General features: G+C 57.0%; 2 protein-coding genes across 2 annotated transcripts in view; both read left to right on the top strand.

The window, feature by feature from the left end:
* CPSF3 (cleavage and polyadenylation specific factor 3) overlaps positions 1–4,861 on the top strand; it is a 28,606-nt gene extending 23,745 nt beyond the window's left edge. Inside the window, exons 17-18 of the mRNA XM_054569824.1 lie at positions 2,646–2,742; positions 4,512–4,861. Coding sequence (XP_054425799.1) covers positions 2,646–2,742; positions 4,512–4,613 — 199 coding nt within the window. The 3' untranslated portion in view covers positions 4,614–4,861. The remainder of the gene's footprint in view (positions 1–2,645; positions 2,743–4,511) is intronic.
* A 2,046-nt stretch (positions 4,862–6,907) lies between these two features.
* Positions 6,908–17,524, top strand: IAH1 (isoamyl acetate hydrolyzing esterase 1 (putative)). The gene is made up of 6 exons (XM_054566621.1): positions 6,908–7,018; positions 8,153–8,205; positions 11,712–11,860; positions 13,626–13,787; positions 15,747–15,868; positions 17,156–17,524. Exons 1-6 carry the CDS (start codon positions 6,938–6,940, stop codon positions 17,336–17,338), a joined length of 750 nt encoding a protein of 249 aa, XP_054422596.1. The 5' UTR covers positions 6,908–6,937; the 3' UTR covers positions 17,339–17,524.
* Positions 17,525–17,586: the final 62 nt, after the last annotated feature.

Raw genomic sequence — 17,586 nt, 5'->3', positions numbered from 1 at the left:
CTGGCGCTGCCGCGCAGGGCGGGCAGCGGGAGGGCGGGGACACGAGCCTCCGTCCAGCTAAACCCTGCACCTGGTTCCAGCCGCCCGTGACCTGCTCGAGCAGCCACCTGTGTCCCTGTGAAATGCGTTTCACTGTTGAATGTGGGGCCTCGGAGTGTTGTCAGGTGGGCTGCGCGGTCGGCAGCGATTGGAACGTCGTCATCAAGGACAGGCACTCGAACCTTGACCCAGCGCTGTAGCCTTTGCCGTCTTCTCAAACGCGACTTCTGCGTGAGGAATGGTTCTCCCCGGCTGGGGTGGCTCAGGGGGTTAAGTGCCAGCCTGTGACCCAAAGGGTCGCCGGTTCGATTCTCAGGGCACAGGCCTGGGTTGCAGGCCAGGTTCCGACCGGGGGTGCAGAGAGGATTTCTGCCCCTCTCTTTCTCCCTCCCTTCCCTTCTCTCTAAAAATAAATAAGTAAAATCTTAAACAAGAATGGTTCTCTTGTAGACTCTTCTCAGATAGTCAGCATGTGAACTGTGGATGAGCTTGAAGCTCAGTATTTTTCTAAGCAGCAGATATTAATTAGGCCTTTCCCCTAAGTACTCTTTAAGCCTGATTTCAGGATTCTGTAAAAGATTTTATTTATTTTTAGAGAAAGGGGAAGGGAGGGAGAAAGAAAGAAAAATGTTGATGTACAAGATCGGTTGCCTCTTGCACGCCCCCAACCTGGGCCCTGGCTGGGACTCGAACCAGCGACCTTTTGGTTTGCGGGATGACACTCAACCCCCCGAGCCCCACCAGCTGGGGCCAGGATGCCTTTCCAAGTAAAATTCCCACATAAAACTGCTGCAGAGTGGATGACTACGGTGGAAGCTTGTGAGCTGTGCCCCCAAAAAAGGGGGAGATGAAGAGACTTGAGATTAGTGTTACAATTTCAGCGTCGAGCCCAGTGCCTTCAACGTGGAATGTCTCAGATTCTCTGAACAAATCTAACAAATGGCTGCTTCTGTTTTTAAACTGGAAGCAACTTAACTAGACATCTCAACACAAAAGGCAGGAGGCCTTGTGTTAGCATTTCTGTTCCTTCCTTTTCCTGGAATCCTGCCCCGATAGTCCGTGAAAGCAGCCATGTGGGGACTTCTAAAATATCAGACTTTTGCTCCCAGAAGCCATCACACAGCTTCAGTGACAAGTTCCTGGTGTTGTCATTTCGATTTTAAAAGTGTCCCTGTCATTCGGCCCGAACCCCCACTGCCACGAGAAAGGCAGCGGGGTGCTCCCCAGCCCCACCCGGTCTGTGCCGTGTCCGCAGAGGACTCTGCCGTCCCGAGCCTGACCTGGTAGCCTCGGGGCCCTTTCAGCTTGCTGGCCCCTCGACACCCGGCTGAGGCTGCGGGTTCCCGGGGCGGAGGTGGGGGGGGGGGGTGCCGCACACGCACCTTTGAATCTTTGATTCAAGCGGTTAGACACTCCAGTCCGCCAAAGCCGCTCTGGGACCCCAGGTTAAAAGGCCCTCGTGTGGAAGACCCAGTTGGCGCTCCCGTGTCTGCAGGGGGTGCGGCCGCAGCTTCCCAGGAGCAGCCGGCCTGCCACCCCGCAACAGCGGCGCCTCCCCCAGGTTTGCGGGAGGGCACAGGGCCGCAGCCCCTCCCCTGCAGCCGCAGTCTGCGAGAAGCCGCTGCCCTTGGGCTCTGCCCTCCCCCGTGGCCCTCGTCGGTCCCCGCCAACCAACACGCCTGGGTGTTAGCAACAGCCAAGTGTGCAAAGAGTCCAGGGTCACGGTCGCCTCGCGAGTGCCAGAAAGCAGTGTGTTTGAACTCGTTGCTTGAGTTGCTTAAATCCTCCGGGTCTGTGGGAGTACATGTGCTGGTCTCATGCAAACCACCAATGGCTTACGCGAAAACGAAACCATTTTTCCTCTCCTTTTGAATGTATTTCTGTAGTTAAAATACAGTTTTCCTTAGTGCTGTGGTTATGCAGCCAAGTTTACTCTGACGTATTGATTCGGATGACCTGCCTCAGGGGTCGCGCAGCGGGTCGCCGGGGCTGGCTGGCCTCCAGGCGTGCGGGTCCGGTTCCTTTTCCGAGCCCCAGCTGGCGGGTCGGTGTGACTGGTGTGACTGACGGGGAGACAGGGACGAAGGTGGAGAGTAACGGGGAACAGCTGCTGCTCGGTGGCAGGGGCGGCGTCTTAGCACCGCACCGGGGAATACGGGTCTAACCCAGACGAGGCACGGCGGCCCCGAGTCCGGGGCACTAGGGGGCTGCTCTGCCGAGGGGCCCGGACAGGACCCCCAGCTCTCCAGCGCGGGCTGCGGCCGGTCACGCTCTCAGGCCTCGGTTTCCCCAGGCGTGAGGGGGGCTCCTCAGCAAAACTGTACAGGTCCAGGTCGTGCAGGAAGCACCCGGCACAGTGCCTGCTGCACAGAGCGTCCCTGCGAAATGGCAGCTGCGCATTTTACCTGTTAATAATTTTATAATAAGTTTAATAATCTATATGAAGGTCAATAACTAACAAGTATATCCCAGGATTATAGATACAAGTACTGGACATGAAAACTAGGGCCTGGCTTCTGCTTTATTTTCCCCCCAAATGTGTAAAACTGTATGTCACATGCTTGTAAGTGCTTTTCCCCTAACACTGTATCTTTGTTCACCCCAAGGGACATCTTTGGAGAAGACTGTGTCAGTGTGAAAGACGGTGCCGTCCTCGGCGTCACAGTGGACGGCAAGACGGCTAATGTGAACTTGGAGACTCGGGTACGTAGCTCTTGTGCACCTTCAGACGTTTAGGAAATAAAGTGAAGGCAAAAAAGAACCGGTAAGCCCACGCCTAACAAGTTATTTTTGCATTTTGACATTTTCTTCCAGTTTTTTTCCTATTTTTTTATTACAGGCTGTGTTTTGTGTTATACGAGGGTAGGCAAAAGTAAGTTTATAGTTGTGAGCACACAAAACAGTTTACTCTTGTGTTATTTATTAATCATTGTAGTATTTTCCATATGAACAACGGTAACCTACACTCGCCCCACTCTGTCTGTAGTTTCCCATTCTTGCTTTTCACTTCCCATTCTCAGTGTGTTCAGGCTGCTGCCCAGCCCGCACTCCCCAGGGGTTGACCATCCACTGATTCCCTTTTTCGTAACACACCCCACTCCCCTCAGTTCTCCCCGCCTTTGGCTTCCAGGGCTTTCCAGACTTTTCAGGGAGCCGCTCTTCTGTTTGCGCCAGCAAGAGCCAGGTGGCTTTTCCAAGCGCCTCACTGCGCGAGAGCGGCCCTGCCCTGGTCCCGGGCCAGCGGCCTGCGCAGCCGTCCCGCCAGCGTGTGTGAGCGAGCAGGTTCCTTGCAGAGCTGTTCTGAAGATCAGAACAGTTGCACTAAATGAAAAGCATAGGGTAGAAATTTCTTTTGTATGTCCTTTGACTCTCTAGGTGCTTTGAGAAAACACTAAATTTATTTTACCTTGGTTGAAAAGTAAGCTAAGACCATAAGCAAGTAATCCACTAGAGAGGAAACAGATAGCCAATGAACATAAGAAACTAAGGTTCAGCTCCACTAATTAGAAGAAATACAAATGTGAAATGTCACTATTTGCTTATCATTTTGGCACACAATAAAAAGAGGTCGCTACGAAAGTTGGTGGTGGAGGAACAGGAAACAAGTCATTCCTAGGTGCCGTGTGGGTGGGGGCGAGGCTGTGAGTTGGGGGGTGCGTGCTTTCTCCAGGGCGGTTCTGAAATCCACGTCAGAACCCCGAAAAGTGCACGCACCTTTATCCACAAGTCACCTTACTGGGTTTAACCAAAGAAGGTAACTAGACATTGAGCAAAGGTGTATACAGGAATGTCTGTTTTAGCGTTGGTTACACCATGAGCAAAACTGTAAGCGACCCAGACGCCCACGAGCAGGACACGGTGGGCACCACGTGCAGACAGGCGGCGTGCGGGGCGCTGGTGCACGGACCGCTGGGCTCGCAGCCACGCGGGGTGCCAGCTGGTCCCCCACATAGGGGGCGGGGCGGGGGGCAGCCAGGAGAATGCACTTTCCCAGTTTGTGATAAAGAAATCTACATATCGCTCGAAGTCTGGAAGGTCAGACACTGAAAGGTCAGCGGTAGTTCTCATTGGGTCATAGAATTAAGGGTGTTTTTCTTTCCTCAGTTTTTCCTCAGTATGAGGAATATTTACAACAGGATAAAATACTTAAACAGAACCAAGTAGTTTACAGTTGAGAAGTGACTAGAAGGTTATTAGTGAGTCTAATCAGATTGAATGCCGAACGTTGAGTAGAGACCACATCCGTTGCTGAGTCACCTGTGTTGCAGACTGAATTCCTTGACCTCATTTACAAGATCGAAATGTGGGCTTTGAAGTAAATGTAGTTCATTAGACTTCCCATTCGTTCTTTTTTCCCCGAAATTAACCTCTAATTCGGGGTCCCTGTGCTGCCGGGTGGGCCTGCGGCTCGGCGGCAACCTCCCCCGCCGGCCCGCCCGCCCGGTGACCGCGCGGCGCGCTCTCCCCCGCAGACGGCCGAGTGCGAGGAGGGCAGCGAGGACGACGAGTCCCTGCGGGAGATGGTGGAGCTGGCGGCGCAGAGGCTGTACGAGGCCCTCACGCCGGTGCCCTGAGCGTCGGCGGCCGGGGCGCGTGCGCCCCCTTCTGGCGCTGACCGTGAGACGCACTAGTTTCTCTGGGCCTCCTCGCTTCCGACAGGGATGGCTTTTATCCCAACAGCCTGGACATCGCTAAATCACCCGCTGATGTGTCCGTTACTTTGGAACTGCTGAATCTACTGTTATTTTGGAATTTATTGATTCCACTTCTAGACATGTATGCAAGCTCCCAATAAAGCCTTAAAAATCTCAGAGCAACCAAACCAGAATGGCCTATCGTACTTTTTAAAGAAAATACATGAAACTTGTATTTCCATATGCCTGTTCTGAATCTAAATGACTAATTCGAGATTATCATTTAAAGTTTTAGGCCCCTTTTCTATTTCTTCTCTCCCAATACTCTTGCCAAGTTCTTAATTTCTGCATTTGTAAAATTATGACTTGGGGTCCAGTAATACTCTAACAGCTACATATTCAGTCCAGAGATAATGTAATTTTTATGACTCAGGTTTAAGGGTGTGCAGGTGTCAGTTGTCGGGCTGTGTCACAGGCAGACTCACCAACGACAGTGTCCTGAGGTGCACGTGACGCAGCCTGCAGATGACTGGCCGGCGCGTCCGGGGCTGTTACTGAGGGAGCAGGGCGACCCTGCTACGGGCTAACCTGGCGTCTGTAGCAGTGAAAAGCTCGGATCGTCCCTAGCAGGGGACAGGCATGTGCACAGCCTCACCAGGGAGCTGCTGCCGCTCCCTGGCCACTGACTGCCATCGACACTGGGTAGGCCCATCTTGCTGCACCTCCTGGTGGCCTACAACCTACAACTGTCGACCTCGCCTGCCCTGCACTCGACAAACATCAATGCATGAATCTGACTTTATATGTGGAACAAAACGCATTTATTTCTGTAAAATAGCCTGCTTATTTTGTCTTTGGCCCAAACTGAGGGTCTAAGGGTCCCGTAATTTGGTTTTAATTTATTACACTTGGCTGCACGATGGAGTCACCTGGGGAGCACTGAACACCACAGATGCCCACGTGTCTCCCTCAGGAGCCCAGGTGTTTGGTCTGGAGGGAGGGCCCTTCAGCAGCAGCTCCCCCGGTGGTTCAAGCTGCAGCCAGGGAACCACCAGCGGAAAGACTGGCTTGTCCTGCATCACCTACCTGCCTCCCAGCTCCCACCTGCCTCTGGCCAGACGGCTGCTCGGCCCGGCCCCGCCCCATGAGAGGTAGGCCCCTTCCCTGCTATGCGCTGCTCCCTTGGCCCTTCTGGTTCTCACTTTCAGCACAGGCAGTTCAAGATAAACTGGCTCCTCCTCGTGCACAGGACCCTTCACTGCATGGCGGAGGTGACAGGGCCTCCCCTGAGGCTCTGACTAGCACCCTGAGACCAGTTCTAGCAAGAACCCTACTGAGTTGGGCTGTGCAAAGTCCCCCACCCGACGGTACGGAGAGCCTCTGCTCCGGCTCCTGCCACCCGCCCTCCGCGTCTCACCTGCAGGTGCGCCGCCAGTGAGAACCCTGCTGAGCCGGTTCAGCGAAGGATTTCCCTCCCTCAGCGGCCTTAGGGCCACCTGCCCCGCGCTGTGGACCCCACTGCGTCATGTTCAGGGCTGCGCAGAGTCCCTCTGCGTCCCCAGAGCAAGGCGCCCGGGCAGTGTCCTCTGTGAGTGGGTCTTCTGCCCTCCAGTCCAGCAAGTCCCCTACCTTTTTTAACAGGGGCGAAAACCTTCAGTAAGTGGTGGAGTGAGTTCTTTGATTGTGTGACGAATGAGCCCCTTGGCGATACGGAACACTGGCGTCCGCCGCCCCCGAGCTGCGCTCCCGGGGCCCTTCGGCAAAGGGCTGCGTCAGGGCCGCGTGTGAACCTGCAAGTCACCGCCGTCAGAAGCCCGGCGGCAGGCGGGGTGGGGGGCTTCCACGGCGAGGCCCTCCTGCCCTTCCGCCTCCTCGCCCACTGCCAACAGCTGAAACGCTGGAAGCGGCCTGCACCGAGGGCGTGGGGGAGCAGGTGAGACCCTCGGGTCTGGCCTCGCGTCTCGGGGGGTCGGTGAGCGCCCCGAGAGCAGGGCGCGGCCGCGCCTAACGACTCGGGATGAACGAGCCACGGCGAACGAATGCAGGGGGCGAGCTTTTGTAGACGGGGAACATGCGCTTTGCAAGAGGCAACAGCTACAGCGGGTCTTAGAAACGTCCAGTAGCCGCCAGGGGAGCCTTGCTGCTGGAGCCCGGGGATCCCGACGCTCCGGGGCTGGAGACAAGGCGGACGCCCGACTGCGCAGGCGCCGCTCGCCCCGCCTCCGCCCGGATATCCGGCCTGCTCCGCCTCCTGGCCCAGGGCTATGGCGCTGTGCGAGGGGTTAGGCTCCGGGAACTCTCTGCTCTGGCCTCGGGTGCTTCTCTTCGGAGACTCCATCACCCAGGTACCGCCGCCCGGCCCCGGTCCGCTCTTACCGGGCGGGTCTCGCAGGCGTCCTCGGCCACGCACCCTTCCAGAGCCACGGGCCCGGCGTCCTCGGCTACGGCCGCGTTTCCGGCGTGTGTTACTCGCCGCCCCACCCCCGGCTGCCAAGGAGCCCGAGCAGTTGGTACAGTTCACGGCGACCTCAGTAGGCGTCGCGTCCCGGCGCCGACGGCGCCCGTGGGAAGAGCCGGCATGGCTCCCGCTGCTCATTTCCGGCCCCAGGGCGATGGGGGTGTGCCCGGCGGCACGGGGCTCCAGGCTCCTCCAGCCTCGGAGGACGGAGCCCGAGTCCGCCCTCTCCCGCGAGCCCCTCCGTGGGGGTTAGGAAGCGTCCAGGGCCGCGGTCTCGGTATTTGCCTCGTCGGTGGCGGTTCTTTCCCACCGCCCGAGCCTGACTCGCTCCCGCGCCGTCGAAGCGCAGCGCCTTCCGAGCGGAGGCCAGGGAGCCGGCCCCTCGGCCACGTTGGGGGCAACAGGTTGAACCCGAGTAAAATGCCTCCGAGAATAAAATATAAAATACATAGGTCATGTTTTTATCCAAGGTCATTTCAGCTCACTTTAAGGGGAAAAAAATGGAAATACACATTCTTAAGAGGGACTACATTTTTTAAAGTTTCTCTCCCGTGGTTTTATCTTTTTTATTATTTTTCTAACATTCAGGCATAACTTCCCAAACCCATTTTTTGTGTGTATGCCGATCATCGGTAACATTACTTTCAGCACCTGGGCGGTAAAGGCTTCCCACCCTGAGTCCACCCTGAGCTGTGTAGTGACATCGACCCTTTCAACGGCGGAGAGGGAGCAGCGCGCGGCTCCCCTTCCTGGCCGACCTGCAGCCGACCTGCCCCCTCGTGCAGAGGCTTCTCCGCAGCGCCTCTGGATGAGGGCGACAGCGCCGGGCTCCTCCCCAGCCCCGCAGCGGACTCAGGTCCCGTCGACGGGGCCGGAACCGCCTTCCACTGCCAGAGCGTGGCAGGGCCGCCCTCCCTAAGCGGCCTCGGGCAAAGCGCGGGGCGGGGGGTGGGGGGTGCCGGGCACAGACGAAAATGCCCTGGTCACGTGGATAAGTACTAACGGGCTGTTCTTTCTTCAGTTTTCTTTCCAGCAGGGTGGATGGGGCGCGTCCCTGGCTGACAGGCTGGTCAGGTGAGCGCAGTCCCGCCTGGTCCCCGCGTGCTTGGTGGTGGGTGGCGAGTGACTGCACCTCAGGAGGAGCACCCCGACCCCCGCCGGCCTCGCTGCCCTGTCCTAGTCTGAATGGGGGCGGGGGCGGGGGCGGGGGCGGGGGCGGGGGCGGGGGCAGGGGCAGGGGGCGGGGGCAGGCCGCCGGGCTCAGGAACGGGAACTTGCCCACGTTGTGAAAGCAAACTCCGTAAGTTGTGGGAATTATGTATGAAGGGTTTGGATCCCAGAAAACACAGTTCTTCACCTCGGAAAGGCGTCAAGTTCTTTTTCAGTTACTGTGCGGGGTGTGGCTTCAATGATTGGTGAGTTCAACTGGAAGAAAGCGGAATATATTCTTAACCCAAAGTTTGGAGAGAGGTTTTTTTCCCCTCCAAAATTCTTCATAAAGTACATCAGAAATAGTGAAGATTTTGGTATCTTGTTGAATTTATGTGCTAAGGAATTCATTAACGGGGAAACAGTGTTCCAATTCAAGCAGTGCAAGTAGGTATTTAGGAGTATTTTCCACATTAAAAACAGTAGACACAAGAACCTGTGCTCAGGGCGTCCGTGGGCCGATCGGCAGGAGCCTTGTCCCCTTTGGGAGACGTAAGCTGCATGTGCTGCCAGCTTTTCGCTCCTTGATGATTCTCTCCACCAGGGTAACTGACACACCAAGAAAGTTTATTTCTAAATGTGTTTTAAAAAGTGTCGCGTTGCTGGTGCCGCCACAAATTGACGAGGCAGCAGACTGAATGCGATGAGCAGTGGAGGGCTTGGCGGACGCGCCTAACGGAGCCCCGAGCGGAGGGAAAGCATCGTATTTATTAGCGGGCTTAATACAAAGAACGCACGCTGATGTGAGAACCGCCTGACCTCATTGATATTTATCAAGACCGCAGGGACATACATTCCTTACATTAATCTAGTTACTAAAGCCAGTTCTTAAGAACCCTCAAGGGAGTACCATACAGAGAGAACACTGTCTCTTGGTAGCATTGTACCTTCCCTGCCGGCCAGTTTGCTGGTCAAGCGAGGATATGCAGACCATAGGCTCCTCCATGCAGGCAACTCCCCTGGCTAGATGCATCCATCTTCCACAAAAAAGTCGTCTTCCTTTCATTTTTATCCCCTAAGCTAGAAAATGAAAGCTTTTTCTATTCCTAAATGCGTTCTCTACTTAAGCGGACGTAACCTAAAAACGTGACAGCGTCACTTTGTGCCTCGGCTCGCTCCCCTGTAAAGTCTGGAGGGGAGGGGACGCCACAGCTAACTGGCGAGTGCTCGCCGGGGGCCGGGCCGCGTGGACTGCTGCCCCGTTTACAGCTGCGCCACAGCGCGGAGCCGTGTCCTCGTTCTTCCCGCCCACGTCGGAGCTGAGAGCACGCGGCGGGGGCGTAAAATAACAAGGCCCCGCAGCTGAGACGGGGCAGGTGGCTCGGCTCCGGGCCCCCTGGTGGGGCCAGGGCCTCTGCTTTTGGGCCAGGAGGCTGAGTCAGCTCACCTGGGCTGGCTTAGGCGCCTGCCTCGGTCATAGCAAGTGCTTTTAATTAATCCAATAACCATTTAATTAGTCTGTTAACCTTTTCTGAATAAAAGGTATTGAATAACTAATTACTCAAATGGCCCAAAAAGCTCCAGGAATTTCAAATGTTTTGCCGTTTGTTTCATAAATAGTTAATTTTAGCACTAAAGTCTTGTCAGAGTTGATAGCTTACAGGTGTGAGTTGTAACGAACAATTGGAAGCTCATTACTTTGTGGGATGGAGAGTAGTTGCAAGGAAGGACGCAGTTGGAGATAGTGGGTGGTCTGCTGCACGGTGTTCTGTAGCTTCTTACCGGCCTCACGCTGGGCTGCAGAGCACAGAACTGCGGCTGCGGTGCTGCCCCAGGCCCCGCCCACAGAGAAGGCCGCCCTCTGCCCCCGCGGCCCGCCTGGCCGGGCTCTGAGGTGCCCCGGTGGAGGCAGAGCCAGGCCAGGGCAGTCTCACTGTGGCGCCCTGCGCCCACGTCCTGCAGCCAGACAGGTCTCCAGAGAGACTAGCTGGCTGTTGGAGCGAAGGGTAACGTCATGGGGATGCGGCGGGGCGGCGGGTGTCATCTGCCTTCTCTGCTGAGGGACCAGACAGTTCAGTGCCCCTCTGGTTTTAGCCCCAGAATTGATCCTTGCTTCTCTTCCATGTCAAACAACTGCCCTTGTGACTGGCACATCCAGTCGGTAGCCATGGTGGCTCTGGGGCGAGTGTGGGCTAACCTAGGCCCCTGGTACCCCCTCGGCACAGGCCTGGGCCGGGCCAGCTTTCCAGCGCCCCTGACCAAGTGCGAGGGCTGTTAGGCCGATGGCCAGGTCTGAGCGCTCATGAGACACCGGAGTGTACCTGCTCTCCTGTGCGCCTGCGTGGCTAGTGGTAACTGCAGAACGCACAGCTGAGTGTGCAAAGTGATAGCTTCATTTTATAGTCTGGTATGGTCTGTGTGTGCTCATTATAAAAGCAGTGTAACAACTCTTAAATCCACTGAAACCTTTGAAAACTTCCTGATTGTAGGAATTTGAACCCCATCCATTTGCTAATCACAAGTTAAAATCCAAGATTTTTAAAACAGCTTTTTGCTATGGACAACTTGGATCCTCTGCACACATACCTGTGGGTGCTAGGACCCCCGCCCGGGGTTGGATGTCAGCAGCCGCACAGCCCTGCGGCTCAAATCACGGCAGTTTAGGAGGAAGGCGCCTGCTAATGGCCTGGTTGGCGCTGAAACAGCTAATGCAGTTACTGGAATTATTTAACCAACGCGACCCCTGGGCGATGCTGGCGGGCGGCAGCCTGTGCTCAGCCCCGGGCGCGTCAGGCCAGGCGGCTGTGTACTGGGGGGGGGGGGGGGGGGGCGCGCCCCGTACCTTCCACTCAGGTGTGTTTATGTTCTTTTTCAGATTTGGGGGTTTTATTTTGATCTTCCACTCAATTTTGCTGTAAATTTAAAACTCTTAAGAAAATAGTCTATGAAAAAGTCTCAAATATTCCATACAAACGACTGTTACATTTGAACACCAGCTTATGAGTGACTTTGTACGTATGATTCTTGCTCAGGTTAATACCTCTCTGCAGCACACTCCATTTAAAATTGTTTTTATTGATTTTAGAGACCAACAGCAGCCACTTGGCCCACCCGTCTCTGCAGGCACCGGTTGCTGCCGGTGCGCCCTGACCCCCGGGGCCCAGGCCGCCGCCCGGCAAATTGGGGCGGCGCTCCAGCCGGGGCTGTGAGCTCCGGCTGAAAGGCGCCCCCCGTGGTGCCCGGCGGGAGGCCAGCGGGCCCCAGGCTGAGCCACGGCCCTTCTCGGGGCTGCCGGTGCCCGCTGTGCCATCTCCCTCACCACGGGCCTGGGTGCAGGCAGCCTCCTGCACCCGGGGCCCACGCGTGCACATCGGCCACAGGGCTGAGCACAGTTTTGTCCGCAATTCATCTATAAACTTTCTTCATTTCAGAAAGTGTGATGTTCTGAATCGCGGATTTTCAGGCTATAATACTAGATGGGCCAAAATTATCCTTCCGAGGCTGATCAGGAAAGGGAGCATTTTGGACAGCCCGGTGGCGGTCACAATCTTCTTCGGGGCCAATGACAGTGCGCTGAAAGGTAAGGCCTTCTGTGCTCGCTTTCCTGGTTCGCGCTTGTGCCACGGCCGGCTCCGTTGTGCGCTCTGCCTCTGCGCCTCCCCACAGAGCTCCCCGCACGCTTGGTGTTTCCTCGCCTGTGACGCCAGGGAACCCTGTGCACACCCAGCCTGTGGACCTGAAGGTTCCGAGCCGATGTTCCAGGGGCGCGGCCTGGGGGTCGGAGCCAGGCGGCGGGGTCCGCTGCTGGGACGAGAGGAAGGGCCAGGCCAAGCCCGTGTCCCCTTGGTGCTGCACAGGAGAGCCGTTTGCATGGCCGGGGCTGGGCGCGCGCCTGGCAGTGGTTTCCCCAGGGCAGCAGGGGCCTTTCCCTGCTGTTTGTGGGCCCCTGGGGACGTCGCAGGTGCGGTCCAGTGGGCGGTGGCCGCGTGGGTTACAGGGTCAGTCGGGGGCCGCCAGCGAACTACTTACGGAAAGGCGGAGTCGTTTCTTCACAGCCATATGTAGAATTTTTCTCAAACAGTGAGGTTTTATCAGATTTAGGACCGGGGAAAACACTTTCTAAGAATAAAAGCAATGGAGGAAATTGCAAAGGAAGGAAATAGGTTTGTGATATAAAATAGTTTATGTCTGAAACTATTAAAAAAAGAAAATAACACAAGGAACATATTTCCAAAAATGATAGACCAAAGGTTAATGTTTTTCATAAAATCAAGAAAAACATTAACTCCAGTAGAAAAGGCAAGAATAGATCATTCACAAAGGAGAAATTTAACAGCCAATATGTGTTTTAAAATGTGTGAAATCTTAAGTTACCACCCCCCAAATGCAAGTTCCCACAGGGGGTTTTGGGCTTTGACTCAAGTAGTTCTAAGCAGTAAGCCTTGCAAGCAGCAGCAGCCTCTTGTGCCCCTGGTGCGCACGCTTGTACTTTCTAGAAAGCCCTCTAGGGGGCGCGCCCCTCACCTGGAATGCAGCCGGGGTGTCACATGTCACAGCAAAACCAGGGTGCTGCACGGTGGAGAAGTGGGGTGCCCTGCAGCTAAGTCTCATGCTTTTGAGAACCATTTATGGAAACAAAAGCTCATAATATAACGTTACGTGAGAAAAGCAAAGTATTATGATTTATCTTCAATGTGACCCCTCTTTTAAAAAGCAGACACAACTCTGTGGGAAGACTGGAAAGAAGTACCTCGAAGAGCCAGCTGTGGGTTTCTAGGTGGCAGGAAGGGCCCTGAGGGACTTTATTTTTCTCCCTGACGACACCCACGCGGTTTGCAAATGACCTGCAGGGAGCTCTGGGGGCGCCCGCACAAGCCCGCCCAGAACCAGCCCTTTGCGACTGAGACAGCGGCAGCAGCGGCAGGGGCCTGAGTGTCCCCTGTCGGGCAGGGACCTCGTCCTGGGTGCCCGACACGCCTGGCAGACTTAATTTGCAGACACTCCGGGAGGCAGAGCCTGTCTTTCCCTTCTCACCAGTGAAGAAATGGAGGCACAGAAAAGCTGAGCGCTTGTCCCAGGGCGTGTGGCTGGGGCAGGCGAGCCGGGAGGGGCCGGGCTGTCACCCCGCAGCTGCTCGCTGATTCACACGGTTGGCCTGACTGGCTGCGAACTGCCCGGCCGTGGGGGGAAGGCGGGGGCGCTGCCAGGGCCCTCCCGGTCTCCTGAAGGGCTGTGGCCTCGAGCCCTTCCCCTCCCCCGGTGACGGCAGGAGCTGTGGGCCTCCGTGAGGAGTGTGTTGGTCTTAGGTGCCACTCAAGCCTGACGTGTCGTGTTCCTCCTGCCAGACGAGAACCCCAAGCAGCACATCCCGCTGGAGGAGTACGTGGCGAACCTGCGCAGCATGGTGCAGTACCTGAGGTCCGTGGACGTGCCCGAGAGCAGGGTCATCCTCATCACGCCGCCCCCGCTCTGTGAGGCCGCTTGGGAAAAGGAGTGCCTCGCGCAGGGTGAGCGGGCCTGGGGACAAGGGACTTCGTGGGGCCCTCCAGCCTGGGGCTCAGGGTCTTAGGGTCGGTCGCTCCACATGGCTCTATGTTTGCAATCAAGTTAAGGGGAAAAAGCATAGCTTCCGTGAGGTCAAACCCGAGGACTTTTGACACAAAAATCAGTCTTGCTTTGATTTTCTGCCTCGTATTTTCCCAACTCCAAGGTGCACGTGAAACCCCAAGAATCGTGCAGGCGCTGAGCGAGCGTCTCTGGCCGGATGGACGGCAGGCAGTTCTCCACAGGGCGCCGCGTCCAGGGGAGGCTTTGCGCCCTGGACGCCAGGGTCCTGCCCTGGGCTGCCTTCCTGAGCGCCCAGCAGCGGGAGGCGCCCGCTGTGGCTGCCTTTCCCCTTCCGGTCTGTGTGGCCCTTTCTCCATGCTGCGCACCGGTGGCTGCCACTGCCCTCCAGCAACAGGCGCTTTCCCTCCCCAAAAACAAAGGCGGCTCCACAGGCTCCTGGGGCACGGGCCCCTCTACGCAGTGTGGCTGGGCAACTGTGTGCAGCTCTTGGGTGCCCCGCCAGGCCATCTTTGCCCCTTCACACGCTGTGCCTGGCCCTGGCCAGGTGCTCAGGCCACAGGACGACTAGAACCTGGTTCCTGCCTGCTGGGCTCAGGAGGGGGGACAGTCGAGTGACGGGGCTGCAGCAAGGCAGGCGGTGGTACAGGAGCGCCGTTCCTGAAGGCCTGTGCGGTGCCGGAGCCGCGTCAGTGACACGGAGGAGCCCTCGCGCCCCAAAGGAGGCGCACGGGGAAGGCACCCTGGGGTGAGGGCAGGGAGCCAGGAGGAGAGGCCCTGCTGCCAGGCCCAGGGGACAGTGCAGGGCACAGGGCACGGCCACCCAGCAGGGGCCCTGCAGGGGGCGCGCTTTGCTGCCTGCCTGGGGCTGCTTTTCAGGCAGTGAGCCCTTTGTTGCCGGAAGTGCCCTTGCTGAGCACTGGGAGGGTGTCCTGCACACAGAGCCACCAGCGCTTCTCCAGCCGCAGCTCAGCCCCTTCATGCTCACGGCAGCTGTGGTCAGTGCAAACATGTTTTAAATGGGATATGATAGAAGAAGTATTTAGAACACAGCAGGCACTGTTCTGTGAGATGCTTCGCTTCTGTGGGTGTGTGTCCTCAGGCCTGGTGTTAAACACATGTCGTACTTCCGTTTTCATCAGCCAGGCTCCCGAGTCTTCGGACATGGTTCTGTGGCCTGAGACTAGTGGAGCAACATCCCAGGGGACCCAGTAGCAATGCCAGTTCTCGGGCCATCCCAGACCCACCTGCTGAGTCTGGTGATCCTGACATGCGCTCTAGTTTGAGACCTGCCACGTTAGACTGGGGCCAGCTAACTGTGACCCACTGGCGACACCTAAGAAAGTGGTTGGGAGACAGGTCTGTTGGTTTGCAGAGTGTCTGGGGCTACATCTGAGCTACGCTGGCAGGGCGGGCTAGTTGCCGGCAGAGACTGTGCTTGCAAAAAGCACCGAGTCCCCAGCGCTCTTCAGGGCGCGTCTGCCCACCCCCGAGGTGGCCTGGCGACCCGCGTGCTCCCGCCCTTCCAGCTCCTCCCTTCTCTGGTTGGAAGTCTGCACATGTTTCTCCACGATGCTGGCAGTAGCTCCTCGTTACATACAGAAATCCCGGGGTCTCAGCATAGCCTTCCACTACCGCGGGCCCCTTACTAGCCACCAGCCCGGCCCCCTGGGCCGGTCCTGCTCGGGACCTCTGGTCGGTGTTCTCAGGAAGCCATGGCGAGCCCCCAGCTTGTGCCGGGCAGTGCTGGCGAGGCTGCCCTGGTGTGCAGTCCTCCCCAGGCCCCCGCCAGGCCTGCAGGTCTGTGCCTGTTGACTGAAAGACCGTCCCAGTCAGCCCCAGCACAAGGACAAGTGCTTGGGTTGATCTGTTGTCACCTGGATTTCTGCTTCTCTCTATAGGTTGCAAGTTAAACCGCCTGAACGCGGTGGCTGGTGAGTATGCCAGCGCCTGCTTGCGCGTAGCCCGAGACTGTGGGACAGACGTGCTGGACCTGTGGGCCCTGATGCAGAAGGACGGACAGGTACGGGGCTTGCTTGGTCCTGGTGGGGTTAGTGCGATCACGCAGACATGACTGGGCTGGGCACAGCCAAATAGGTGAGACAGCTGTCCCCCTCACCGCTGATCAAAGCAGGGGCAGAAAGGCGGGGTGGAGAGGCTCCGGGACAGGGCCAGCTCGCAGGCCCCGTACCTGCTGCGCCTGGCTCTTAGCCGCAGGGGCCCTGTCGCGCTGCGAGGCAAACGAGCAACAGCGGGTCCTGGTTAAACCATCCAGGCCAAGTTACTTTATCATAGGGCCTGGGGCAGGGGCAATGAAACTCATTACCAGGCAAAACCACGAATTTAAGTAGAATGTGGTATCAGCTAAAATTTGCATTTTGAGATGAGGAGTTCTGGTTATTTTAAAGTCAGAAAGCCCATTTACAAATAATAAAAGGTAAAAGCTGTCCCCCTGAAGAGCAAGAGCATCCCGCAGAAAGACAGCCTGACAGCATCCAAGACAGTAAAACACTCTCAGGATGGGCCCAGCACCCCACCCCCGGGTGCTTACACAAGGGACCCGTCTCCCTCGGAAACCAGGACCACGAAGAACTGCAGCTGAACGCAGTGGGCACAGCACCACGAGTTGTTTTTGTCTGCGGGGAGGTGGGCACACACCACAGGGCCAGCTGCTCTCCACAGCCCCTGGAGCTTTCGCACGCTGAGGTCCTAGGGCCGAGGGGTTGGCCTTAGAGGTCATCAGAGGTGGCAGCCCAGGAAGTGCCATGAGTTGAGCCCTGGTCTGAAAGTTGGGGGCTAGGGGGCTGCCCAGGCCCTAACTGGGTGGGGGGCCCAGGGCTGCAGGGAAAGCCTCGCCCCTGCAGAGAAAGGGCGCCGAGGATCAGGCACGGGGACCGACTCCTGCAGTTACTGTCCCAGCCCCGACAGTGGTGCGGGCTCGTTCTTCCCGATAACCTGCCTGTGGATTTAATACGTAGACCAAGAGGCAAACATGGACATGCCTGGCCTCTTCACGCCCACGTGTTCACTCTGCTGATCGCGATAACGCGGCCTGCTCACTAGTTCAGCCCCTCCTTTGAACTGACGACTGGCGAGGATGTCTCAGCTCAGGTCTTCATGACCTGAGGCTGCCAGAAGCTCCCCCCGCAGTGCACCCGCACCCCACTGCGAAGGGCCCCTGAACACGGGCGGGATGAGATCCCGGGGGAGCCCCTAGTGGCTGCTGCAGTCCCAGGAGACTGCTGGGGGGCGGGGGGCACGGCTGGGAGACCAGAGTGCACCTGTAACCAAGTCCCCTCTCCCCCGACAGGACTTTTCATCCTATTTGTCAGATGGACTACATTTATCACCAAAAGGAAATGAGTTTCTGTTCTCCCATCTCTGGCCTCTGATAGAGAAGAAAGTCTCTTCCCTGCCGTTGCTGCTCCCTTACTGGCGAGACGTAGCAGAAGCAAAACCAGAGCTCAGCCTCCTCGGAGATGGGGATCATTAGGCCCAGAAAGCGGAGGCTGCTGACTTTACAGAACAGACGTCACCACGCGCCAAAACTCCAAGATAACTGATCGAGTATTTTTTTCTCAAGCATAAACCTTCGCTCCTGACCTTGGAGCGAAAAACACCGCCACGTGAAACCGAGATTAATAAAAAGCACTGTCGTTTTCAGAAGAGCTCTGTCCTGAGGTGGGTGGTTTGGGCGCTAAATGTCCATCAGTTGCTGCAGGTGCGTCTGCGGCCGCAGCT

This window comes from Pteronotus mesoamericanus, unplaced genomic scaffold (assembly GCF_021234165.1).
Source record: "Pteronotus mesoamericanus isolate MK-2021 breed Mesoamerican mustached bat unplaced genomic scaffold, CSHL_Meso_final contig_101, whole genome shotgun sequence".
Taxonomy (NCBI): Eukaryota; Metazoa; Chordata; class Mammalia; order Chiroptera; family Mormoopidae; genus Pteronotus; species Pteronotus mesoamericanus.
Note: the sequence above shows the minus strand (reverse complement) of the source record. Positions and strands in the feature narration are given on the sequence as shown.